Below are 27,241 nucleotides of genomic sequence, written 5' to 3' on the forward strand. Positions count from 1 at the left end.
ATTTTTGGTTCGTTGTGGGAAACATATATGAATTTATTATACAGATCTCTTCTTTTGTTTTTAAAATTCTTATATGGTTCAAAACATTTTGTTCAGTTATTTTTTATTCATTGTATGAAACATATATGAATTTATTATATAGATCTCTTCTTTTTTTTTTTAATTCTTATATAGTTCAAAAAAATTTAGAACATTTCTACATAACATACGCAACTCATCAGATAGTTCAGCACAGTTTCATCAAGTTCAATTGATAAATTCATCAATAATAAAAGATAATAATTTATACAAAACCAGGAGATCAAGTATTTCTTCAAATATTATTCTTTTTTCAAACAATACCAGTACAGACAAAGACTATCATGGAGGAAGTTCTTCTTACACGAAGAGATTATTAATCAATTTTCACTTCTTGGTATCTTATAATTTTAATTAATTTTATGTATAACAGAACTTTTTCTTATATAAATATTTTAATTATTGAAATTTAATTACATGTAGGAGGAATACCAGAAATCATAAGTCTTTAATCCAACAGTCAAATCAAATAATTCTATCTGTAAGGAGGAGGTGTGGTTCTTCACTTTTTAATAATGTAATGTTAAATAATTGTGATTATTCAACTCAATACCAACAAACCAACGAGAGAGACAATGACATTAGATCGTATTATTTTGAAGGTACACTTATTTTTATAGTTTTAAGGTACACTTACTGGTTATAGAAAATTATCATTTATGTTATATTCAATTAATATTATAAATCTCATGTTAATGTAGTTGTTGATGGTTTTGATGACATAAATATTGATGCTGAGCTCATGCCAGATATATTTGTAGATTATAATTGTGGTAATTTTTACACTGTTATATTTTTATAAATTTTTTTGAAAGAATTACTCTAAAGGACTATTAAAGAGATTTAATTACCAAAAAAGATTTTTAGTACAAATAATTATTAAGAAGAATTAATTTTATTTTGTAATGCTTAGGGAGAAGGACCAAATCTTTTTTATAGAGAAACATATTCATAGGTTATTTTTTGTTTATTTTTTTATAAATATTTTTTTAAATTATCTATCATACCCAGACCCTTATTAATTTACTTTTATCTATAACATAAATTTATTGTTGCAAACCATCAATTTTCTATTAATAATTCCTTTTTAACTTTTAATGTAATTCTTTTATTATTGTTGTGATAAAATATATGACCTCCATAATTTAAAATTTTTTTAATATTAAATTTGTTTACTTTCTAGCTATTTCCTTTTTTTCTTTCTTTCTTCTTCTAACACTGTTTTTATCGTCAAATTAATTTCTAGGTTTTACTTGGATTTATACTTTAAATTTGTATCTTAAATAACCTCACTATTTCATTAACACCCCATACCAAACACAACAACAACAAAATAATATAAACTAAAAGAGAACTAATATTAATTAAATATAAGAAGAACAAATAAACAACTTCGGTCAATAATAATTAGTTAGTATCAACATAAAATCTATTATATCCTATTTAATTAACAGCTCTAGATCTTCTTCATATTTCAATACAAGTAAATATAATCCTTTTTGTTAAAAAAAATTGTTCACAATAAATTTCAAAGCTTGAGACATAGAGTGAAAATTTTATTTCTTACAATGCGCTACATATTAATTAATTTGTTTATTTTCAAGAGAATATCAAATGTAATGAAATAATGGGATAAAATTTTGTTATAGATGAAAGTATACGAATAAAGATTTGCGTATGATGGACAATTAAAAAGAAAATGTATTTACAAAAAAAAATAAATAAGAAAAAAAATTTAAAGATATGTTTGTCTTTTTTAAAAAAGATTTGGTCCTTCTCTCTAAACATTACATAAATTATTCCTTCTTAATAATTTTTTTATAGTAAAGATCTTTTTTAATAATTAAATCTCCCTAACGGTCCTTTAGAATAATTTTCTCTTTTTTTAATATCCTTATAAATTTATTTAACTGATGTCTGTTTAAAATCCTCATTGATTAATGCTAGATGATGATGTCATATTTACTGATCAAACAGAATAGATATATGTTGAGAAAGATATGTTTCAATTTCCAATTAACCATTTAGGTTTATTGTATAAATTTTTTATTATTTACTATTTATTTATTTATATATTATTTTGTTGTAGACACCTGGGATTCTAGCAATCCATCAATTGAATGTGTATTTTGTGGTGCTCTTATGTGGGACTTTGAGAGACTTTCTAAATCAAACAACAGCACAATTCCGCACTTTGGGTTTTGTTGTATGGATAATAAAGTTTAACTACCTTTGCTTGATTCTCCACCTCAAACACTAACTAAGTTGCATTTTCAAGATGATGAAAGAGGAAGACACTTTCAAAAACACATCAAAATGTTTAATTCAATGTTCTCTTTCACATCTATGGCTGGTAAGATTAACCATCAGATCAACAACAGGACTGTTCCACCATTATTTGTATTAAGTGGCCAGAATTATCATTCTATTAGTAGTTTAATTCTTCAAGAACATGAGAAACCAAAATGAAATCAATAATAGGATTAATGCTATCAGGTAAATATTTATGTACTTAAATACTCAACTATACTATTAGTAAATAAATGGCAATGTCGTAATTTATCAGTTGTTTCTGTATGGAATAATTTTTTACATGTTTTATGTAAGTCTATAGAGTCAATGTCTCCAATTAAATTTGAGATTGTAACCATGTTAAAAGATATGCTAGATAACAACAATCATCTAGCTAAGTCATTCCGTTTTGCAAGGGATAGATTCAAGGAGTCTAATTTCGTTGATATTAACTTAAAGTAGATTAGACGCAGGGATAGGGATGGCAAGAGATATAACCTACCAACAGCATCAGAGGTTGCAATTTTAGTTGTCAGTGATCTAGACGAGTCATTGATGGAGAGAGATATAATCATTGAGACCAAATCAAACCACTTGAAAAAGATAGATGTAACACATCCTTTGTACCTTGCTCTTCAATATCTTTTAATATTTCCTTATGGTGAAGATGGATATAGGATTGGTGTTGAAGCTGCAGCTTGATACAATACTGATGGTTTGAAAAAATGAACTACAATTAGCATGAGAGAATTCTTTGCTTTTCGTTTACAAATGAACCATCAAGAATCCCAATTTTGCTAAGTTCACGTAAGCTTTTTAAATAGTTTTTGGTTGATGCTTATACTATGGTTGAGGCTGATAGCCAAAATTATTTTCAATTCAACCAACCTAAACTAAGGGGGAAGAATTTTTACAAGTTTTTACATGAATCATTGGTTAGAGGTGAAACTAATGTCATTGCAACTGGACAGCAAATTGTACTCCTAAGTACTTTTACTGGTGGTCCACGATACATGTTTAATAATTGCAAGGATGCCTTTGCAATTTGCAAGTATTTTGGTTACCCGAATTTTTTGCTACTGTGAGGTGCAATCCTGAATGGAATGAGATAAAGAAGTTATTAAAGGGAACTGGTCTACGTGCTGATGACTGTCCTGACATTATCTTTTGAGTCTTTAAGATAAAGCTCAATCAATTAATCAGAGACTTTAAGGATGGTTCAATTTTTGGTAAATTATCTGCATGTAAGTTAAAATAAATTATCTGATAAATAAGTATTCTTCTTAAGTTGCAACTTATACCTTATTTGGTTATTTTTATCATCTTTGCTAGATGTTTGCACCCAAATTTCAGAACAGAGGTCTTCCGCATGCACATATTTTATTGTTCATGCATCCTATTTCTAAACCTAAATCTGCAGTTGATATTGACAAGTTTATGTCTGCTGAGATACCTAACAAGAGCAGAAGACCAAAGTTATATGCAGTGGTGGAGAAATTCACGGTTCATGGCCCATGTGATAAGTATAACAACAAAAGCCCATGCATGCTAAATGGTATATGTTCCAAATATTTTCCAAAACCATTTAGAGCTAGGACCATAATTGACGAAGCAGGTTTTCCAAAGTACAGGCGGCTTGATAATGGCAGAACAAAAAGAAAGAAGAATATCATCCTTCATAATTCCTACATTGTTCCATACAACCCATCACTTTTATTAAAGTATGGATGTCACACTAATGTTGAGAATACTTGCCAGACATTTGCAATCAAATACCTCTTCAAATATGTTCACAAGGGCAATAATCAAGTTACTGCTTCTTTTTACCAGACTTCAGAAGATGGTAACATTGTCCCAGTTGTTGATGAGATTCAAAACTATTATGATTATATATCTTTGTGTGAAGCAGCTTGGAGATTATTTGGCTATAATATATAAGTTAAGGAACCTGCTATTATTAGACTTTCCTTTCACTTACCTGAAGAGAATCCTATTGTTTTTTCTTACTCGGAGAACATGGAGGATGTAATTAGGCACACAAATGGAAAGCTCACAAAACTATAAGCATGGATGCTTGCAAATAGGCAATATCCTTATGCTAGATCACTGACATATACTTAATTTCCTATAAATTTTGTTTGGAAGGATGATATTTTAATGTGGTTTCTAGAAAACAAGAATTCTCTATTGGGAGGTTAACTCATGTTCCACGTATGAATTCTGAGAATCACTACTAGTGTCTACTATTTAATATTCAAAACGGATACAGAAGTTTTAGTGATTTATGTACTGTTGAAGTTGTTGTATAAAGCACATACAAAGAGGCATGTTATGCACTTGGACTACTACAAGACGACAAAGAATTTATTGATGCTATAATTGAAGCAAGCACATGGTTATCTGCTAATTATGTTCGTGATCTCTTTGTTGTTTTACTCATATCTAATAATATTTCATGCCCAGAATTAGTATGGAAAAAATGTTCAATCAATTTTCTGAAAATATTTTGTCTTCTCAACGCCAATTTCATCGATCTCCATGTATTATTTCATCGATCTCCAAGTAAATACATGGCAATGTTTATTTTTGTATATATTTATTATGTTGTTTAAATCAATTACTATCAGGAGCTTACTTTATTATGTCTATTTTAGATATGTAGTTAACTGATGAACAAATAGCGAACTTAACTCTAGCTAGGATTGAAGAGTGTAACACCCTAACTTTTAGCACATTATGATCGCACTAAAAGTTCAGGCGCTACCTACCTCTAATCCTTTAATGACATACTATATTTATTTAATATTGAGCCTTCGCGAATATAAACCGAATCTTTAATTTAAGAAATCATAAAGTTTTTACTTTAAATCTTTTAATCACACAATTATATATGCACATAATATTAAATACATAGTCTTATTTACAATTTCTCAAATACAAGTCCTACCACTCTAAAAATCAAAACAGTAATTATCGAGGGGAAAAATCTAATAACTAAAACAAATTCATAAAGTACAATCATACATAATAAACTTGTGGTTTAAATGCGACTTCGCGCCAAAGCTTCCTGAACCTGTGACTGAAAAGAAAATCTGTAGAGAGTGAGAACATCTTCCTCACAGGTTCTCAGTAGGAAAGGGAATACCATCAAAATAAAGAAATACTTGCAAATAAAATTAATTTCATTACAGAAACCGTTTATCCTTAAAATAACCTTTTGGAAAAGCTTTGCGAAAAAACTTACTTTGAACAGTCGTAAAGAAACTCCTTTAGTTTACAAATCAGTAAGATGAATAGTTTAAAGAAATGAAAAGGACCAAAGACGTGCCTAAAGGCTTTCTACCCAACTTACATCGCTCTTCCCTATCCAACATATACATAAATTGGAGTAATAAGGCAACACCTAGTCCATCCCGTTTCAACCTCCATCACCACATATCAGAAACCACCCTCATCACGCCTCCACCAAAAAGGGTCTCTCATATAAACATACACATACAAGGCAAACAAAGAAATCACAGGTAGGATTCAGGTACAACAAGTAAAACAAGTAGTAGATAAACATGGCTAAACAATTAGGCAAACCAAACCAAATGCAGACTCAATCAAAACATACAAATACATATGATGCATGACTGTCCTATGGCTGATGATATCATCTGTTGGTTATATAGCCAACCCGAGATGTCTTGGTAGCTAACCATTGGACAGTCCCTCTGTGCGCGCATCCTCAAGCTAAAAAATATTCATGGAAAAAAATCCAAGCTCAAATTAATATATATGCATGCCCATGGGGGAACTCCGGGAGTAAAGTACCCGATCTCATCTTACGACAAAAGATCAACAGAGTATCGAGTCTCAACCTGGAGCAAGTGGTGGTAAGTCACTGCGTCTACCCAGGAAAACTCGTGTCTCAAATAATTCAAATTCATCACTATTCTCATTACCACTATCATCATCTCATTCAATATAATCTCAATATTTACTTATCTCAACTTCAATCATAACTCTCAACATACTCATCAACAACTGTGCCAAAATCCTACTCCTGCCCTTTATCATTTACCGTGTGAGGCTTGGACCATTACATACAACTTGTGGGTATGAGGTCTCTAAATACGACACTCTAGACTCGAAGTCAAGGTTGTGTACTAACTCAAAATAAAACATAATCTTTCATAGCTAACAACAATCTAACTCAATAAGGCATAACTTCTTCAGTCTCATTAAATCATTTCTCTTATTAGTCACTTTATATATATAGACAAGCCAAACGTCTCTAAATCCTCAATTTTAATATAATACTCCCAAAGTCCGCAATCATTATCACAAGAATTCTTATAAATCAAAACTCAACTACATCCTTTCCCAAGTATCACTTTTTCCTTCAAGTCCATCATCTAACTCCATTAACATTATTTTCTCTCACACTTCCTAAACCCGAACCCATAGTTTGATAAAGTAATTTGCCTTTTTAAAATTTCAATTAATTAATTAAATCTCTTTTCGTCGTTATTTAAAATTAGGCAAGTTAAATCATAAACCGTTTTCACAAATTGAAATCTTGGAACTTATTTCTCGTTTAAACCAAATTTCCAAAACTCTTTAAATTTTTTACGAAAATTTCGGCAAAACCTCCCCTAAAAATTGGAGGTTACCACCCTTCACAGTTTCCCTCTTTTTAACCTCAACACAACAAAACCAGCCTTTCAATTTAAGGTTTCCAAATCCGTCATTCAAAATTGATCATTATCGATTTCAATCAAAGAAAACCAAAATTCAACATATTCAATCCATTTCTCCAGAAATTCAGAAATCAACTAATTCAACCACAAACACAACCTTTCAATCACAGTAGAAAATTATTTAATTCATAGACATTCATTTATTTGCATTAATCTACTAAACTTATCAGGTATTTAAAGCCCAAAATATTTTTTATTTTTAAAACAATCCCCTACCTCAAGGAATCAAGCCCGCAACGATTTTAACACTATAATTCCATTTTTCCTCGACCCGCAACAGCGGCGGCTGCATCCATAGCTCTGTTTACCTCTGCAACAACACAAACAACTTTTATTTCAACCATGCAATTACCAAAACTCGACCCTAGAACGTTAACATCGTAAAATTCTTAATTACAGATAACCAGAACGATAGCAATGATAGTTTTAGAACAGGGTTAACTTACTGCAACAAAAGAACGAAGCAGCAGCCTACGAACTGACTCAACAGCAGCTCTGACAGCAGCCAAAAGCTCCGGTAGTTCAGCAGCAACCTTAATTTTGACATGCAATCATCGGAACTCAACCCTACGATACCAAAATCTCAACATCTTTAACAAATTAACAGAAAACTAAATTTTGAGGGTTCCGAAAAAGAGAAATTACCGTGCTCAGGAAGAACACCGGGACAGAGCAGCGGTAACTCTGATGGTGGCGCTGACAGTGATGGCTCCCTCCGGTGACTACCCAACAGCAGTGGCAGCGGCAGTGAGCTTCAGCGGTGACGGTCTCAGTTTTGATGGCAACAGCTCACGGAGACAGGGACGCTCCTCCGCGACAGCAACGACGGCGCTAGCGCAGACTCCACGAATGGCGACGAGCCTCCACGGACCCCCTCTCTTTCCGTCGCATCTCCCTTCCGCGACGGCGTAGCTAGCAGCAATGAGGACGAACGGCGTGGGTGACGGGTTCGGCGGCGACCAGCTGGCGGTGGCTCCTTCACTCTCCTCTCCTCCCTTTCTCCCTTCACTTCCCTCTCCTTCTCTTCCCGTTTCTCTCTTCCCGTTTCTCTGTGTGTGTGTGTCTATATTTTTGGGAAGGGAATGGCTGAATGGCGGTAGGGTAAAGGGGTTAGGGTTTTTAATTTGGGAATTTTGGGTCTTATAAAGAGAAGATGCAAGCGAATGACAGATCTCTTAGGCTATGTTTGGTTAGAAGGAAAGAAATAAAGAGGAAAGAAATAGAAAAGAAAGAAAGGAAAGAGAAAAAATTGAGTGGATTTTTATTTTCTTTAGACGTGTTTGGATGAAAGGAAAATAAGAAGGAAAGAAATAGTATAAAGAGATAATTTTACCCTTATATTATAAAATATATTGAAAAAAGTAAAGGGGTAATATTGGAAGTAGAGAGAGAGAGAATCAATTTTCTCTCCATTTTCTCTCCATTGTTGGAAGAAAAAAAAATAGTGGACCCCACCAATATTTTTCCATCCATTTTCCTTCCTCTCCCATTTCTCTCCTCAATCAAACAAGGAAAAATAACTATTTTCCTTCTAATTTCTTTCCCTTCCTTTTCCTTCCTCCCATTTTCACCTCAAACAAACATAGCATTAAAGAGTTTAATAACATGCCATATCCATCTGACGAAGTCATTGATGGTCTTGATGACCACTTCATGATGGATGAGTTAAACTTTAATTGGATATCTCTTAAACTCAAGCTTCAAAGATGCTTACAAACCATAACAGATGAACAAAAAATGCATTTGATAAGATTTTAAATGTTGTTAATAGTGGAGTTGATGGGTACTTCTTCGTGTGTGGTTATGGTGGTACTAGAAAGACTTTCCTATGGAGAACTCTTTCTGCTACTTTTAGAAGCAGTGGTCAAATTGTCCTCAATATTGCTTCCAGTGGTATTACTATTCATTTTGAATTTAAGATTCCATTCAGCATAAATGAGGACTCTATATGCCACATAAAACAAAGATCCTCACTAGCTAGATTGGTTTGTAAGGTCAAGCTTATTATATGGGATGAGACACCTATGTTGAAAAAGCATTGCTTTGAAGCTCTTGACAAATGTTTTAAAGATATTTTGTGCAATGAATCTTATTTTAATCCTAATTTACCCTTTGGCAGTAAAGTTGCTATATTAGGAGGTGATTTCAGATAAATTCTACCTGTAATACCAATGGGCTCGCACTATAACATTGTACAATCTTCAATAAATTCATCGTATCTCTAGCCATCTTGCAAAGTTATTTGGCTAAGAACAAACATGAGACTTATAGAGGGAGGTAGCTTACCTGAAGATGAGAAATTAAAGTATTTTTCACAATGGCTAATAATCAAAATTGGAGAAGGGTTGGGCGATAATTCAACTGATAGTGAATCTGAGGTTATTATTCTCGAAGAAATACTCATTGATAATAACACCAATGGTTTTGCAAAATTAGTAAGCTTTGTTTATCCGGACTTATTACTTAATATCAATAATTCTATATATTTCAAGGAGCGCACAATCCTTGCTCCAACACTTGAGGTTGTGCACGATGTAAACAATATAATGATGGGTTATCTTACTGGAGAAGAAAAGGTTTACATTAGTTCCGACTCATTATACATTGAAGAAGGAAACATGGAATCTGAATTGGATACCATCACCACTAATGTGTTGAACTCAATTAATTATTCTGGATTACCTACCCACCAATTTAAACTCAAAATAGGTGTACCTGTTATGCTATTACGAAACATTGATCAATCTAAGGACCTTTACAATGGAACTAAATTGTAAGTAAGACGATTAAGTAATCATGTTATTAAATGCATTATATTGACATGTGACACAGCTGGCCAAGTTGTTCTCATTTTTAGGATGAGCATAATTTCAAATAATGAGACACTTCCATTTAAGTTTAAATAGAGGCAATTTTTTTTTTATTGTGTTCTTTACTATGATAATTAACAAATCGAAGGTCAAACACTTTATATGGTTGAACTTTTTCTGTCAAGATCGGTATTTACATAGACAATTATATGTTACATTATCAATGGTGATGAAATCGATAGATGAGTTAAGAGTATTAATACAGAACAATAGTTCAATCTCCAATAAGTGTACTTTAAATATTGTATATAAAGAGATATTTAATAATGTATGAAATTATTTTAACACAACTCTCAAAAAATTATGCGTTGATTTGAGATCTATAAAGCATCATATATTTTTTAGATGGTCTAAATTAATACGCCAAATTTTTAGTTTATTAAAAGACTACAGTAATATAATATGAAGCTTGAAATATATTAGAAAATATTAATTTATCAGTAATTCTATTGTTTATTAGGCAAATATAACATACATAATATTTATTTTTTCATCATGTACTGTCTCTATATAGCATTCCAAATTATTATGTAAATAATATAAAATAATAAAAAAAAAACTTTTTATGGTACGACGTTATCCTTTTTATATATAATAATTTCAGATTATTAATAAGATTTATTATTTATAACTTTTTAGGAATTTAATTATACTGTTTTAATATCATTATTTTACTATTTTTGTTTTAATACATACTTTTAAAATCCTTCCCTTAATAGAAAATTCTACTTTAAGTTTTTAATAGTTCTGATAGAAAAAATGAGTTTAAGTTTAGCTTTGGACGGAAGAATTTTGCTTAGTTACAAATAATTTGGAATACTTTGCATATTTTCAATCAAGTATTTTGTTATTGCTGATGAACATGTTTTTTAATTCCATGTATTCCATGTATAAGGATCTCAAGATTACAAAACTTAATCATGTATTTTCAAGTTACAGATTTTTTAATTAGGGTTTTGCCTGTGTAATATGAAAATATGCAAATACCAATCCTAAACCCCAAATTATTTAACATATAAGGGATGATTTTATTTTTCTAATTCTCACTAGAAATCTGTTTATTTTATTTAGTTCGATTAATAATGAACATTATGTTATGTATGTATAATTTATTTCGATTATGATACACATAATGTTATAAAGACTTAATGTAATTTTTAATTTCAGTGCTTAGCACGGGTTCATTCACTAATAAAGAAATCACAGAACACCAAACATGACTACCTGAGTTAATCCCATGTTATCCCACGCTCTCTCTGTCAGCATTGCAGCCTATATAAACTCCAACCATTCTTGAGTCCTATCTTAGGTTGCTGATCTCCAAAAGGATTTGCTTATACTAAAAAATAATAGAAAAACTATCATGCGTTGTTTACGTATATTTATTTATTTACCATGCAAAAGTGCCAATAATAAAATAGCTAATTCAACAAACAGGTGGCTAACTTATAATTTATAAATATTACAAAATCCTAGAAGCAAGCAAAAAGTTTAAAAAGTACCCATGATGCCCTACCCGCGGATACCCAACCCGGTCCAACCCGTTCGGGTAGAGTAGAATACCCTACCCGCTGCGGGTAGGGTAGAGTACGGTCCGGGTATGCCTGCGGGTAGGGTAGGATACGGGTTTAGGGTGTACCCTACCCTACCCTACCCGCACCTCAAATATAACACATATTTTATAAAAATTAGGTATATAATGAAGGAAGTGAGAGTTAAACGCACAACTTCTCTTATGTAATGACTTACAATAAGTGAACAACAACTAAACTAGTTAGTTAATTTAGTAATTTAGAGCATTAGTTTGTTATTTTTTATGTTATTAATATGTATAAAATTTGAAATGATTGAATTTTATATTTACTTTGAAAAAAATTGATATTTCTGCGGGTAGGGTAGGGTAGGGTAGGGTAGGGTTTAGAACTTTAGGGTGCGGGTAGGGTTAGGGTTGAGAGATTCTCAACCCGCGGGTAGGGTAGGATAGAGTTTTAATAGAATTTTCAACCTCCAGGTAGGGTTAGGGTAGGGTCCAAATCCTACCCATTGCCAGCCCTAGTAGTAGGTATAATATGTTAACAATAAAATAAATTATCATATGTTTGTCCAATTTTTAGAAAATTATCCGAGGATTTTGGGCTATTTATTATATTTGAAAATAAAATTATATATAATTTAACTCATTTTAAACATGTTTAATATATTTTAATGTATATTTTATATTGATATTAATTTTAATATTAACTTAACATAATTGTATTAAAAAATACGTAGGTGAACTCATCAAATCCAAAATTAGATTTTCTCAAATTTATTCTTTTTATTTTAAATTTTAATTTTTTTATTTGTTTATTTTTCTTTTAAATTTTAGAAGAAATATGTATTCAACTTATATTTATTTGCATAATTTATTATAACGTAATTATTTATTAAATATATAGATGGATTAGAGATATAATACGATTAATTTTTCACTCTTTTTTACACATAATAGATTCTCGAACCCAAACTCTTTAAAAGACCAGCCTTTCATTATAAATCTAAAGATTTTTTCCATTTTTTCAAAATAAAAATTTGACTTTCGCATTTTAAAAAAAAAAAAAACATTTTCACCGCATTCTGGTTGCAAAGCTCCTTCATAAGCTGAGACATATTACATATATAATATGCGAATATTAAATTAATCATTTTTAAGGGTATTGTTAAATAGAAGAGCGTGTGCTTCTTCTATTAACCAAACTAACTTGGTTAGCTTAATAGTTAGTTTATTAGTGTACTTAAATAAATATTAGGAGTTTAAATTTTGTCTTATATATATAATAATCTATTGGTGCATAACAGATTAATCATTAACATGTTAAATTAGAGAATATCGTACAGAAAAAAACTTCTCTTAACCAAATATTGAACGTCCAGTCTGTTTTTACTTTTTAGTATAGAAAAATGTTAGGTGAGATGCCCTACCAATTAAAATGCTTAGAAATTAATTAATGATGAATTAATTATCATGTTTGATACCTATATATGGTGAATATTTTTTACGTAAAAAATATTTTTTTTTCTTTGTTAACACCCTATAATTTTTAGAATAATATTTGATCGATCATGTAATTAAGCTCTGCACTCTCACCCTAATTTCATATTGTTGAATGTTTTCATGATAAACTAACCTCGATTAGATCAGATGTGATGTTTTTATGATGACTTAAACTAAAAGCGTGTAGGGATAGACAGAACCCAGCAAGATGACAAAATATTTTCTCAAAGTTTACTAAATTTACAAAATAATTATTAAATTTTATATCAATTTAAGTTCTTAAATTGGTTTTCATTTCTTTTGGTTGTTGGAGACTGAAGTATCGACCCTCATACACGGTTTTAGTTCCATTTTTCTAATAATTAATAAATAAAAATATTATGTACATACAAAAAATTAATTATATTATATATTTATATATAAATACAAATACTTTTATTTAATTTACTTTTAATATATATTTTATATTTTAATATATATTTTATATAAATAATTAATTTATTAACTAATTTTTTATGTGCACGTAACATAGTTGATAGTCCTTAATAAATATTTAGCCTCATCAATTAAAAAAAAAAAAAAACTAATATTACAACTTGTTCTTCGGCAGAGAGATGTTCAGTTTGATTGGATTTGGCGGGAAGCTGTTGTAGATAAGTTAGCTAAATTTGGGACGATGCAAGAAGCAATTCTAAGCATGTAATTTGAAGTTTGAACTGCATTTTGATGCAGGATAACCGGCTAGGTTTTTTTTGTTTTCTTTTGAGATGTTTAGGCAACAAAAACAAAATTAATAGTCTCAAAACAAACTAAATCTAAAAGAATAAAACTCTACATTCAATTAAAATACTTAATCAAGTCTAATCAAGTTATTATAATAACTTTTCAAATCACGCCTTTCCTTTTCCTTTTCTTTCTCCTTCTCTTTCTCCTTCTTCTTCTTCTAAATTTGCACACGCATGTTCTTCTTCTCCTCCTCTTCTTCTTGCTCCTCTCTCTTCTTCTTTAAGAATTTTTTAACTATTTGTTTAAATTTGAATCGAATTCGGTTTATAATTATTTGTGAATTAAGTTAGGTTCACTTGATATTACTTTTAAGTATTCACCAAATTTGTTATTCTTTAAGAGATTCAGTTCATCTTTTAGTTTAATTGAGTTCATTTGCATGCAGAAATGAATTGAAATGTGTTTTTCTTGCTGATTGAATATTTATTACTTTTTGTTCAAATCTAAACCGAATTTAGTTCATTTATGAATTGAGTTAGGTTCACCTGATACTACTATTAAGTATTCACCAAATCTGAACCAAATTCAGTTCATTTCTGAATCCAAATGAACTTCAATTAAAAGGAAAAAAAGAAAAAAGAAAAAACGCAACAAGCACGCAACAATAAAAAAAATTACGATCGAGAGAAAACAAACAAAGAAGAAGAAGGAACGCAAAGAAAAAGAAAGAAGAATAACGCGAAGAAGAAGAAGGAATGCAAAGACGAAGAAAGGGGAAAGCGAAGAAGAAAAAGGAAGAATTAGAAGACGAAACGAAGACGTAGAAGCATTATTAAAACGTTTGTATATGCACGCTAGTATAATAAAAGTAGTTTTTGTTGAGTTTGAGCCTGTTTGATTGAACTTGAATGCCAAAATACTTAAATGTATAGTTGGGCTGAATCTAAAATTCTATTTATCCTTCCAAATATAAAACTAACTAAAAGAAAGTATCATATGGAAAACTTAAAAAGATTAAAATTAAAATTTCAAATTAAATAAAAAGACATTAAATACTTATATCCATCTTCTTTTTTTTTCGAAAAAGGGACTCAAACTGATTTTCTGGTAAATAGTATCACAAATCAACTTTTAAATAATTAATTTTAAAAATTATTTTTTCTGTTAAATTTTTTTTTTAATATTCACCTCATGCTTCATATCACTGCCTATTTTTTCCTTTTTCATTCTTTCTCGCTCTCGCTCTCACACCAACAAACACCTTACCACATCTTTTTTCCACTTTATTTCTTCTTTTATCTGACCTTTGAAGTTTTTTTATTTCTCAATTTTCATATGTCACCACTTTGTTCTTAGCTTTTTATTTTGATGTCTTTTCTCATTTTTTACTCAAATGTAAAAATTTATGATAAACACTCTAAGTTATATTGGTAAATTCTCAGATAAAGACGCCTAAAACGTCTTTTTTTAAAGATATTTTCATGTTGTGTTTTAATTGGTTTCTGTATAATTTATTCGGTGTTCTTCGTCACATATTATTAAATTCCTCAAAAGATTTTCTTTCCAAAAACAATAAAAAATATTTAATTTGGACTAAAATAAAAAAGGTAATAGATTAACTATTAAATTTTTTTTAAAAGATTATATACATAAAAAAATATATCACATTCATCAAAATATATATATATATATATATATATATAACAAGCTCAAGTCTCTTTAAAATTTTTATAAATAAAAAAATAATTAATTTACATTCGTACAATATATAAAATAATTACTATATTATAATATATATTATAGATTAAGATTCACTAATTTAATTTTTTTTATTTTTAATATAAGCATTAGAAATAAATAAAATTTTTATAACTAAATGTAGTGTAACAAAATATATATAATATTAATTAATTCTCAAAAAATTTTAAAAAATTTAAAGGTTCTTGGTTCTTGGTTCGAGATCTTGTGGAGACATTTTAAAAAAAAAAAATTAGAATTTTTTAAGAACTAATTAATATTATATATATATTGTTACACTATATTTACTTATAAAAATTTTATTTATTTCTAATGCTTATATTAAAAATAAAAAAAATTAAATTAGTGAATCTTAATCTATAATATAATAATAATATAGTAATTATTTTATATATTGTACGAATATAAATTAATTATTTTTTTTAATAAAAATTTTAAAAGGCTTGAGCTTGTTATATATATATATATATTTTTGATGAATGTGATATATTTTTTTATGTAAATAATCTTTTAAAATAAATCTAATAGTTAATCTATTATCTTTTTTGTTTTAGTCCAAATTAAATGTTTTTTATTGTTTTTGGAAAGAAAATATTTTGAGGAATTTAATAATATGTGATGAGGAATATCGAATAAATTATACAGAAACCAATTAAAATACAACATGAAAACATTTTTAAGAAAAGACGTTTTAGACGTCTTTATGTGAGTGGCCTCCTAATTTTATAATTAGTACAAAATTTTTAATTGACTCTTCATTTTTAATAAAAAAAAATCGATTTAAGCACTTGTCACGCCACTCTTATTATAGATTATAAGATATTTTTTTTAAAGCAAGTATATATTTGTTATAAAAATATCAAAAATTGAAAAATAATCTAATATGATTTTACCCTCATTATTAATGACCCAAAAATTATGGTCTCTATGAATTCTTGAATATCGATTCACATTCTTTTCTACATAACCATTTAAATTTTTTTCTAAAAAATTTTTTCTCCCAATAATATGTTTTAGATTAAATTTTTTTAGTTGTTTTTTAAAATATGTTTTTATAATGTCCTTCTAAACCTACTTGTAGTGCATAGACGTTAATTAATCAGATGAAAAAGACCTTTTTTTAGTACAAATTTTATAATAAGCATTTGATCACTTATTTTTTTTATATCTACCATATCATTCTTCTACTCTTTATCCACAATAATGCCTACCTCATTTTTATTTTATATTTTTTGTATACCATAGTTTAAATCAAAAATATCTAATTCTCTTGTCTTCATTCTCACCCACTTTATTGTTTGCATGCATATAATCAAGCTAAGGACGGACCTACATTGATGGAAAAGGGAACATTTGTTCCCACAAAATTTTAAAAAAAAAACACTAATACTTATATATATATATATATTTGTTTTAAAATAAAATTGTCTTCCATTTGCCCCCACAAGGTTTAAAAGAAACACTAATACTTATATATATATATATATATATATATATATATATATATATATATATATATATATATATATATATATATATATATATATATATATTTGTTTTAAAATAAAATATAAATAATTTTTTATATTTTATGTTAAAAAAATATTTTGTTAAACTTAACATTTAATAATAATTATATTGTTAAATTTGATTTAGCATAAAATAAAAAATTAAATAAATAAATAAACTCAAAAAAAGTGATAATTAATTTTATTATATTAGTTAATTAGCTGATAATTAAATTAAGTTATATTAACTTAGTCGTCCACTTAAGCAAGTGTTGTGAGTTCGAATTTCGCCTCGTATATATAATAACTCATTGGCCCTTTTAAATGAAATTCAAATTTTTGATAATTAATTCTTAATTTGTTGGGTATCGTAAGAACAAAAAAAATATATCTATACCTAAATTTTATTATATTTTTGCTCTCACAACTAAATTTTTCTGGGTCCGTCACTGCATATAATGTTAATCTTTCTTCTTGCCTGCTGTCCACCACCTCTATATACTGAGGTTTTTTTTTCTATTAGTGTGCTTACATTTTATGTTTCAAAATACAATTTTATGTTGTCTAGTTATATTTTACTTTTTTTGGTGCAATTATTTACCTTCATTTGTTCATAAAAATGTGAGAACATTTGTTCATTTTGTACTATATTCGAGCGATTTTTTTATTTATAAAATAAAAAAATTATTATTTCTCCTACATGATTTTTGTATTTTAATTCTCTAAATACGATTTTTTTTTTTTTTTTGCATTTAAGTAAGTTTGCCCAACTCCCGCAAACTTTATAAAAATGGGCAAGTTCGCCTAATCCCGAGCGAACTCCTTTTTAAGTTTTTTCAAAATCGCATTTTTATTCCATTATCATCATCTCCAAATAGTATATAAATCTACAAATAGTATATAAAAGTACACAAAAATACACGGACAACAATCATGGCTTCTTCAAGATTTTTTTAATTATAAATGAAAAAAATAAGCTATATTTAACAATGGCAACCATTATTATCGTCTCTAAAAATACATAAAACCGTGACCATAGACGCCTTTAGGCCACCCCCAAATCTATGACCATAGACACTTTTAGGCCACCCCCAAAACCGTGACCATAGACCCCTTAAGGTCACCCTCCAACACCGTGACCATAGACCCTTTTAGGTCACCTTTTTTTGTAAAACCGTGACCATAGCCCCTTTTTGGTCACTGTAAAAAACCGTGACCATAGACCCCTTTAGGTCACCCCAAAAACCGTGACCATAGACTCTTTTAGGCCACCCCCCAAAACCGTGACCATAGACCCCTTTAGGCCACCCTCCAAAACCGTGACCATAGACCCTTTTAGGTCACCATTTTTTGAAAAACCGTGACCATAGACCCCTTTTGGTCACTGTAAAAAACCGTGACCATAGACCCCTTTAGGTCACCCCTCAAAATCGTGACCATAGACCCTTTTAGGCCACCCTTTTTTAAAAAACCGTGACCATAGATACTCTATGGTCACCCTTTCCAAAAAAACCGTGGCTATAGCTTTTTTTTTTTGTCACCCTAAAAAACCGTGACCATAGAGGGTCTATGGTCACGGTTTTTTACCGTGACAAAAAAAACCGTGGCCATAGACCCAAAATGTTGTAGTGAATTGAGTTAGGTTCACCTGATACTACTATTAAGTATTCACCAAATCTGAACCAAATTCGGTTTATTTCTGAATCCAAATGAACTTCAATTAAAAGGGAAAAAAAAAAAGAAAAAACACAACCAGCATGCAACAATAAAAAAATTACGATAAAGAGAAAACAAGCAAAGAAGAAGAAGGAACGCGAAGAAAAAGAAAGAAGAATAACGTAAAGAAGAAGAAGGAATGCAAAGACGAAGAAGGGGGAAAGCGAAGAAGAAAAAAGAAGAATTGAAAGACGAAACGAAGACGTAGAAGCGTTATTAAAACGTTTGTATATGCACGCTAGTATAATAAAAGTAGTTTTTGTTGAGTTTGGGCCTACTTGTTGAACTTGGATACCAAAATACTTGAATGTATAGTTGGGCTGAATCTAAAATTCTATTTATCCTTCCAAATATAAAACTAACTAAAAGAAAGTATCATATGAAAAACTTAAAAATATTAAAATTAAAATTTTAAATTAAATAAAAAGACATTAAATACTTATATCCATCTTTTTTTTTTTTCGAAAAAGGGACTCAAACTGATTTTCTGGTAAATAGTATCACAAATCAACTTTTAAATAATTAATTTTAAAAATTATTTTTTCTGTTAAATTTTTTTTTTTAATATTCACCTCATGCTTCATATCACTGCCTATTTTTTCCTTTTTCATTCTTTCTCGCTCTCGCTCTCACACCAACAAACACCTTACTACATCTTTTTTCCACTTTATTTCTTCTTTTATCTGACCTTTGAAGTTTTTTTATTTCTCAATTTTCATATGTCACCACTTTGTTCTTAGCTTTTTATTTTGATGTCTTTTCTCATTTTTTACTCAAATGTAAAAATTTATGATAAACACTCTAAGTTATATTGGTAAATTCTCTTCTATAATAGTTTTATAGTTAGTACAAAATTTTTAATTAACTCTTCATTTTTAATAAAAAAAATCGATTTAAGCATTGTCACGCCACTCTTATTATAGATTATAAGATATTTTTTTTAAAGCAAGTATATATTTGTTATAAAAAGATCAAAAAATGAAAAATAATCTAAGATAATTTTACCCTCATTATTAATGACCCAAAAATCATGGTCTCTATGAATTCTTGAATATCGATTCACATTCTTTTCTACATAACCATTTAAATCTTTTCCTAAAAAATTTTTTTCTTCCAATAATATGTTTTAGATTAAATTTTTTTAGTTTTTTTAAAAATATGTTTTTATAATGTCCTTCTAAACCTACTTGTAGTGCATAGACATGAATTAATCAGATGAAAAAGACCTTTTTTTAGTACAAATTTTATAATAAGCATTTGATCACTTATTTTTTTGATATCTATCATATCATTCTTCTACTCTTTATCCACAATAATGCTATCTCATTTTTATTTTATATTTTTTGTATACCTTTAAATCGAAAATATCTAATTCTCTTGCCTTCATTCTCAACCACTTTATTGTTTGCATGCATATAATGTTAATCTTTCTTCTTGCATGTTGTCCACCACCTCTATATACCGAGGGTTTTTTTTCTATTAGTATGCTTACATTTTATGTTTCAAAATACAATTTTATGTTGTCTAGTTATATTTTACTTTTTTTGGTGCAATTATTTACCTTCATTTGTTCATAAAAATGTGAGAACATTTGTTCATTTTGTACTATATTCGAGCGATTTTTTTCATTTATAAAATAAAAAAAATTATTATTTTTCCTACATGATTTTTGTACTTTAATTCTCTAAATACGATTTTTTTTTTGGCATTTAAGTAAGTTCGTCCGACTCCCGCAAACTCTATAAAAATTTGGCAAGTTTGCCTAACTCCGAGCGAACTTTTTTTTAAGTTTTTTCAAATTTGCGTTTTTATTCCATTATCATCATCTCCAAATAGTATATAAATCTACAAACAGTATATAAAAGTACACAAAAATACACGGACAACAATCATGGCTTCTTCAAGATTTTTTTAATTATAAATGAAAAAAATAAGCTATATTTAACAATGGCAACCATTGTTATCGTCTCTAAAAATACATAGGTATACCGGAATAAGCCATATTTAACAAGGATTTTTTTAATTATAAATTAAAAAAAATATAATTCCCAATGGAATAAGTCCGTGTATTTTTGTGTACTTCTATATACTGTTTGTAGATCTATATATTATTTGGAGATGTTGATAATGGAATAAAAAACGCTGATTTAAAAAAAATTAAAAGGAAGTTCGCCGGGAGTTAGGCGAACTTACCAATTTTTAAAGAGTTTGCCTGGAGTCTGGCTTAAATGCAAAAAAAAAAAAAAAAATCGTATTTGACGAATTAAAGTCCAAAAATCATGTTGGAGAAAATAATAATTTTTTTATTTTATAAATAAAAAAATTCCTATATTCGAGTATTAGTACCGTGATTCTTGCTCATTTGACATTATATTTGAACCATTAATGCATTGCTTTCAAACAATAACCTAACTTTAATACAATAATTTGTTTGATCTATGTCATGAAAATTATTAGAGATTTTATCTTGGCTGTCGAAAGTGTAACATAATATTTTTCCTTTATCTGAGTTAGCTATATAGTATAGGTGGAGTTTAAATATAATTTCAAATAAAAAAAAAAGAAAATAGATATAAAAGGAGAGAGTGTACATATAGTAACAAATTATAAACTAAAAAATTAATTGAATTTGATTATAAAAATTAATTTTTAATTAAGCTCTTTGAATTTGTATAGTTTATTTAAAAGAGTTCCTAGGTACGGATACAGTGAGATACACACTCAATCTCTCTCTCCCTCAATTGAAAGATATTAATAATTTTAAATTTATAAAAAAAATAGAAAAAAATGAGGTAGAGATCATATTAGATTATCAGACTGATTTTAATTTGATTCACACCATTCAATTCCACATTGGGAGAAGGCAACATTAATGGTTATACATCTAACACTCCCCCTCAAACAAGAGCCTCTTTTGGGTTTGTTTGATTTTGCATAGGCCTTCTTTTCTCTTTTATTTGCCTTATGCCACTTTTGGGGTTCACCAAGGATCGAACTCTTGACCTTTCGGACATAGAGCTCTGATACCATGTTATGAAACCACTCATCCCAAAAGCTTAAGCTGATGGGAGAAGGCAACATTAATGGTTATACATCTAACACACATGACAAGTGAAAGGCATAAATGATTGTTAAACAATTTGAATATTATATATACTCTAAATTCTTATAATGGTATTTAATTAGTTAAACCGTGCCTCACGAGTTATATGGAACAAAATAAAATAATATAGCATTCATTGACATCGCATTATATATATACACGAACGCCACATATCATGAACCAAGCAAATCAAACTGAGTTCATAATACACATTTAAAACTACCATAAGCCACTTACACACCACCATCTAGTTTCTCTCCTTTCCGAATTCACATATGGGTTTTGTTGCATCAAGCGATTTCGATGTGAAACTTGAGAAACAAGAAGAAGATGGCTTCTTGATTGCAAAAATGGCATGTTCAGTTGTGGTTCCAATGGCTGTGAGGACCACAATTGAGCTTGGTGTATTTGACATCATGGCCAAAGCAGGCGAAGGTGCAAAGCTTTCAGCAAAAGACATTGTGGACCACATTGGAGCCAACAACCCTGAAGCAGCATCAATGTTGGATCGTCTTCTTAGGCTTCTTGCAAGTCACTCATTACTGCGTTGTTCGGTTGTTGAACATCCAGAAAACCCTAATAACTTGCATCAGAGGCTGTATAGCCTCGCACCTTGTTCCAAATGTTTTGTGAGTGATGCTGATGGTGTGTCTTTGGGACCCTCATTGTTGCTGTCTCTTGATAAAGTCTTCTACGAAAGCTGGTGTGTCATTTATGAAAAATTTATAGTAAATATTTAATTAATCCTGCTAGGGCTAAATTAAAATAACCGTCTAGTGGTACAATAAACGTGGAAACTCAGGTGCAATCGACTTCACGTGAAGTTGATATCTGAAAGTCATTAGATGATTTGACTGATTTGACTAAATTTTCATCTAACGGCTCTCAGGTATCAACTTCACGTAAAGTGGACTTCACCTGAGTTTTCACCCTGAGAGCCGTTAGATGATTCAACTGATTTGACTAAATTTTCATCTAACGGCTCTCAAATATCAACTTCACGTGAAGTCGACTTCACCTGAGTTTTTATCTACAATAAAAGTTTTTTCTATTTTTTATTAACAGATTTAGGTATAGGATTCCATTCAGCCCAAGAGTGAAAACTAATGATTGGTTATTAGTATAAAAAAATATACATTAAAATATAAATTTTATATTAAAAATAAATTAAAATATATATATATTTATATTCAAATATATAATAATTAATTTTAGTGGTGAATTTTTAATTTGTGTATAAATAGTATTTTTATATTTTAGTGTTATTATATCTTATCATCACTAATATATAACCAAAGATGAATTAAAGTATTTTTAACAAAAATAGTATTTTAATCTACATATCTATGGTAAGTAAATAGGAAATTGTTTGTGACTTTGTGGTTTGTATCATCAGGAATGAATTGAAAGGAGCTATCCTTGAAGGAGGAACACCATTTAATAGGGCTCATGGCATGCATGTCTTCGAGTATGCAAAGGTTGATGCTAGGTTCAACAAGGTTTTCAATAAAGCAATGCACAACTCCTCCACTGTATTAATGAAGAGGATTCTTGATGTCTATAAAGGCTTTGACCACATCAATAAACTAGTGGATGTTGGTGGTGGTGTTGGGGCAATTATCAAATTGATCACTTCCAAACACCCTTATATCCATGGTATCAATTTTGATTTGCCTCATGTCATAGAATGTGCCTCAGCCTATGATGATGGTATGTGTGATACTTTATTGTTTGTTTGATTTTAGTCTGCCTTTTGATTTTTTTTTTTAAACTTTTATTCTTTATAAAGATTCAATGATTCTTTAGATATTGATTCTAAGATATAGACAATAGATCAGAGAAAGCAATACAGAAAGAAGTATATAATTGTTCAATTTAATTTATTATATTTTTTTCCTTTTAAAGTAAATATTCAAAAAATAATAATGACAATAATTATATTTTCTAATAATAATGTTGCAGGTGTGGAGCATGTGGGAGGAGATATGTTTGAGAGTGTTCCAAATGGAGATGCCATTTTCATGAAGGTGTGAGGAATATATATTATTATGTGTTTTGAGCTTTTCATTATTTAATTTTCTATTAATTTGTTTATTATTTGACGTAATTAGTGCTAAGAATTTAAAATCCACTCTAGAAGAAAAATGATTGGGAGTTCTAATATTTTAATTATCTTCCTAACTTCTAAATAAAAAAAAAAAAACTTTGATTTTTTTTATCCTTTTTATGCTTTTAAAAAGAATATTAAACTATTAATGCTTCGAAACACAGACACTTTGTTGAGTTACTGTATTCGTGTGTTAGACACATTTCGGACACGACACTCACCGACACTCGTCCGACACGCGTGTCTGTTGTGTCCAACCGTGTCTTAATAAAAAATAAAAAAAAATTTCTCCGGACACGCCTAAATACCATCACGTGTCAGCGTGTCCAGTCTTATTTTTAACATATATTTTTAAAATAAATATAGATATAGTATATATTATTATTTATTAAAATAAAAAATATTTTAAATACTTGAAAATAAGGCATTAAAAATAATTAAAAAATTTAACTTTTTTTTAATATCAATAAATATCAAAATATCATTACAATTTATCTAAAAAATATTTTATATTTTATATGTATGCGTGTCCCGTGTCATGTAGAATTTTAAAATTCGCGTGTCGGTGTGTCCTGTGACGTGTCGTATCCGTATCAGTGTCCGTGCATCATAGTTTGCGTACAATATTGTTGACAATTAAATCTAATCAAATTGATCTAGTATTAACAAAAATCATTCTCATCACTCTTATTTACTCAAATTTTATTGTTCAATTTGGTTAGATTTGATTGACAAAAAGATTTATTATACATGTAACAATTTTTCTTTAAAAAATAACATATATATTTAAATTTATTATTTTTTAGATATTAAAAAGATAATTAGGAGAATGAATTAAAACTTTCAATTATTATTATTATTATTATTATTATTGATCTAAATTGAACCCCTTTTTTAACATAACTACATATAAACTTAAAAACTCATTGTAATCATTATTAGTTATATGGTAGAATACAACATCCACTTAAAATAAAACGTCATGTTGTATAATTGGCAATAAACACACGAAAAAGACAAGTACACAAAATTGTGATTCACATAAACAATAATTATCATATTATCAAATATTTGTTGAACCGGAAATTTTGCAGTGGATACTTCATGATTGGGGCAATGAAGATTGCTTGAAGATATTAAAGAATTGTTACAAGGCTATTCCCAACGATGGAAAGGTGATTGTGATGGACACAATTCTTCCTACTGTTCCTGAGGACACATCTTCTGCCAAGAACGCTTTTAGAAATGATGTTATCATGATGACTCAAATGCCCGGAGGATTTGAGAGAACCCAACAAGATTTCATGAACTTGGCAAATGGATCTGGATTTAGTGGCATAAAATTTGTGTGTTGTGTCTCTAGCTTCTGGGTCATGGAGTTCTACAAGTAATTCTATGCACATGTACAACTATGTATTATATTATACATATTTGTATCTCAAATGTTGACACAATAATGTGTCTTGTTAATTAGTTGTTTCAATTGAATAAGTGTGTCTGTTTGGACGTCATATCTTTTGTAAGAAATAAAATTACATATTATTAATTGTTTTAATTTTTTGTCATCAGCCACTGCAAGAATGCATAGGATTACCACTGATGCGATGATAAATCCTAGGTAGACTATCATTTAAAATCGGCTCACAGTCTTATTACTATTAATTAAATTAAACAATAATAATTATTTAACTTTAAAATTTGAGTTCAAGGTATATAAATATCACATGTTATTACTTCTTAGCCATTCATCATGTGTTGTACGGCTCATAATATTAATATTTATACAAAATAAATGGCCAATGTTAATATTTAAATCTAAACATTTCAGTTCAAGGATATCGTTATCGTAGATTAAAATGCATTTCTGTAAATTATTCAAGCACGTAGTTGACTACTATGAAGAATGCGCATGAGGGAGTGGAGAACTAACTAACCACTTTAGGGTTGTTATGTAACACCCTACTGCACAGTTTTACGCTTAAGTCGTAAAACAGAGGTAGTGTAGTGTTACAGACCTCTAATCATAAAATATTTATATATAATAGTGAAAAGAGATAATATACTAAGAACCTTAGCTTGAAAAACGGGTAAAACAAAGTCGCAAAATAAAAAGCGCAACACTCAGAAAATGGAATTACTTGCATGCTAAGAAACCTAAAGGTTGAAGATATGCATAAGCGAAAAAGCGAAAAAAGAGTCAAGAATACAGTGAAACTAGCTCCTGACTCAGCCTGCAAAGCCAAGGCTGGCCGGAGAATATTTACATATATATACATAAGTATCCCAAGTACCCAAAATACAGAAACAAGTCGCTAGCTCTCCTGTAACCTCTATGAGGAACAAAATAATCAAGTTTCTTGGAGAGCAAGCTAGTACATATATGTACATACATAAACAAACTGAAAAACCCAAAGTAACCCAGGAACTACTCCGCTTCAGGGATCCAAACGCCTAGCGAGGAGCCTCTCGACCTGCATCTGAAAATAACAACACAGTATGGGGTGAGAACCAAGGGTTCTCAGCATGGTAAAGGTGCCACGCATATAATATATAAGGTCATGAGAATGCCAGAATCCTAGAACTCCAACGTGCAGTTATAAAACTTAAACTCTAAGCAGAAGCCATAAAAAAGGGGTAGGTAATCTAAGCATTCCTAAACTTACTTACTTTAGATCTAACATTAACATCTAACCAAATCCACCCTTCCTCCACTCCTCCATCATCCAAGATTTAGCAGAGACAAACAAACAAGTAATTTCACGCACAAGTAGGAAACAGATAGTGCAAATAGCAAATATAACAGTTAGCAGAGTATATATTCAGTTAGGCAATCCCAAGTAATGCATAGCAGACAAAACAAATAAATGCACATGATATATGTCTGTCCTATAGCTGATGAGGCTTATCTGTCAGTTATCCAGCCAACCCGACAAGTCTGAAAACCTTAGACTGTGTCCCGTCGCGCATCCCATGAGTCTATGCATAGATTTCATATTCATTCATCATTTATACAATCATTCATATATCGCTCAATGGGGGATATCCATTCCCGGAAATTTATACGTGCCCGGTCACCCTTACGACGTAGGGTCATCAACAGAGTGTCGAGTTTCAACCTGGAACACGTGGTGGCAAGCCACGGCTCTGTTAACCCAGGAAAACTCGTGTCTCAGATATCATCATTTCATAAGCCATTCAATATTCATAATCATTATATAATCATTTATCAAAGCCATGGCATCATAACTTCATTTAATATCCATCTCTTTTTCTTATAAATCCTCATGTTTTTTGAAGGTTGTGG

General features: G+C 29.5%; 3 protein-coding genes across 3 annotated transcripts; all 3 read left to right on the forward strand.

Moving 5' to 3' along the window:
* Positions 1-598: 598 nt before the first annotated feature.
* LOC140180518 (uncharacterized) lies at positions 599-4,308 on the forward strand. The gene is made up of 4 exons (XM_072221737.1): positions 599-680; positions 780-851; positions 3,048-3,085; positions 3,703-4,308. The coding sequence occupies exons 1-4, from the start codon at positions 599-601 to the stop codon at positions 4,306-4,308; spliced, it is 798 nt and encodes a 265-aa protein (XP_072077838.1).
* Positions 4,309-9,373: 5,065 nt separating this feature from the next.
* Positions 9,374-9,892, forward strand: LOC140180519 (uncharacterized). Its single transcript, XM_072221738.1, has one exon. The coding sequence runs from the start codon at positions 9,374-9,376 to the stop codon at positions 9,890-9,892; it is 519 nt and encodes a 172-aa protein (XP_072077839.1).
* Positions 9,893-22,022: 12,130 nt separating this feature from the next.
* On the forward strand, positions 22,023-25,492 carry LOC112766611 (anthranilate N-methyltransferase). The gene is made up of 4 exons (XM_025812508.3): positions 22,023-22,533; positions 23,227-23,540; positions 23,793-23,857; positions 25,032-25,492. The coding sequence occupies exons 1-4, from the start codon at positions 22,106-22,108 to the stop codon at positions 25,326-25,328; spliced, it is 1,104 nt and encodes a 367-aa protein (XP_025668293.1). The 5' UTR covers positions 22,023-22,105; the 3' UTR covers positions 25,329-25,492.
* Positions 25,493-27,241: the final 1,749 nt, after the last annotated feature.

Source organism: Arachis hypogaea, chromosome 17 (assembly GCF_003086295.3).
Source record: "Arachis hypogaea cultivar Tifrunner chromosome 17, arahy.Tifrunner.gnm2.J5K5, whole genome shotgun sequence".
NCBI classification, from domain to species: Eukaryota; Viridiplantae; Streptophyta; class Magnoliopsida; order Fabales; family Fabaceae; genus Arachis; species Arachis hypogaea.

Excerpts from the sequence above, each read along its gene's own strand:
- LOC140180518 (XM_072221737.1), top strand. The coding sequence starts at position 599 with ATGTTAAATAATTGTGATTATTCAACTCAATACCAACAAACCAACGAG. Across the intron at positions 681-779 it reads TAGATCGTATTATTTTGAAG|TTGTTGATGGTTTTGATGAC; the intron begins GTACACTTATTT and ends ATGTTAATGTAG. Across the intron at positions 3,086-3,702 it reads AGCTTGATACAATACTGATG|ATGTTTGCACCCAAATTTCA; the intron begins GTTTGAAAAAAT and ends CATCTTTGCTAG.
- LOC140180519 (XM_072221738.1), top strand. The coding sequence starts at position 9,374 with ATGAGACTTATAGAGGGAGGTAGCTTACCTGAAGATGAGAAATTAAAG.
- LOC112766611 (XM_025812508.3), top strand. The coding sequence starts at position 22,106 with ATGGGTTTTGTTGCATCAAGCGATTTCGATGTGAAACTTGAGAAACAA. Across the intron at positions 23,541-23,792 it reads TGCCTCAGCCTATGATGATG|GTGTGGAGCATGTGGGAGGA; the intron begins GTATGTGTGATA and ends ATAATGTTGCAG. Across the intron at positions 23,858-25,031 it reads GAGATGCCATTTTCATGAAG|TGGATACTTCATGATTGGGG; the intron begins GTGTGAGGAATA and ends GAAATTTTGCAG.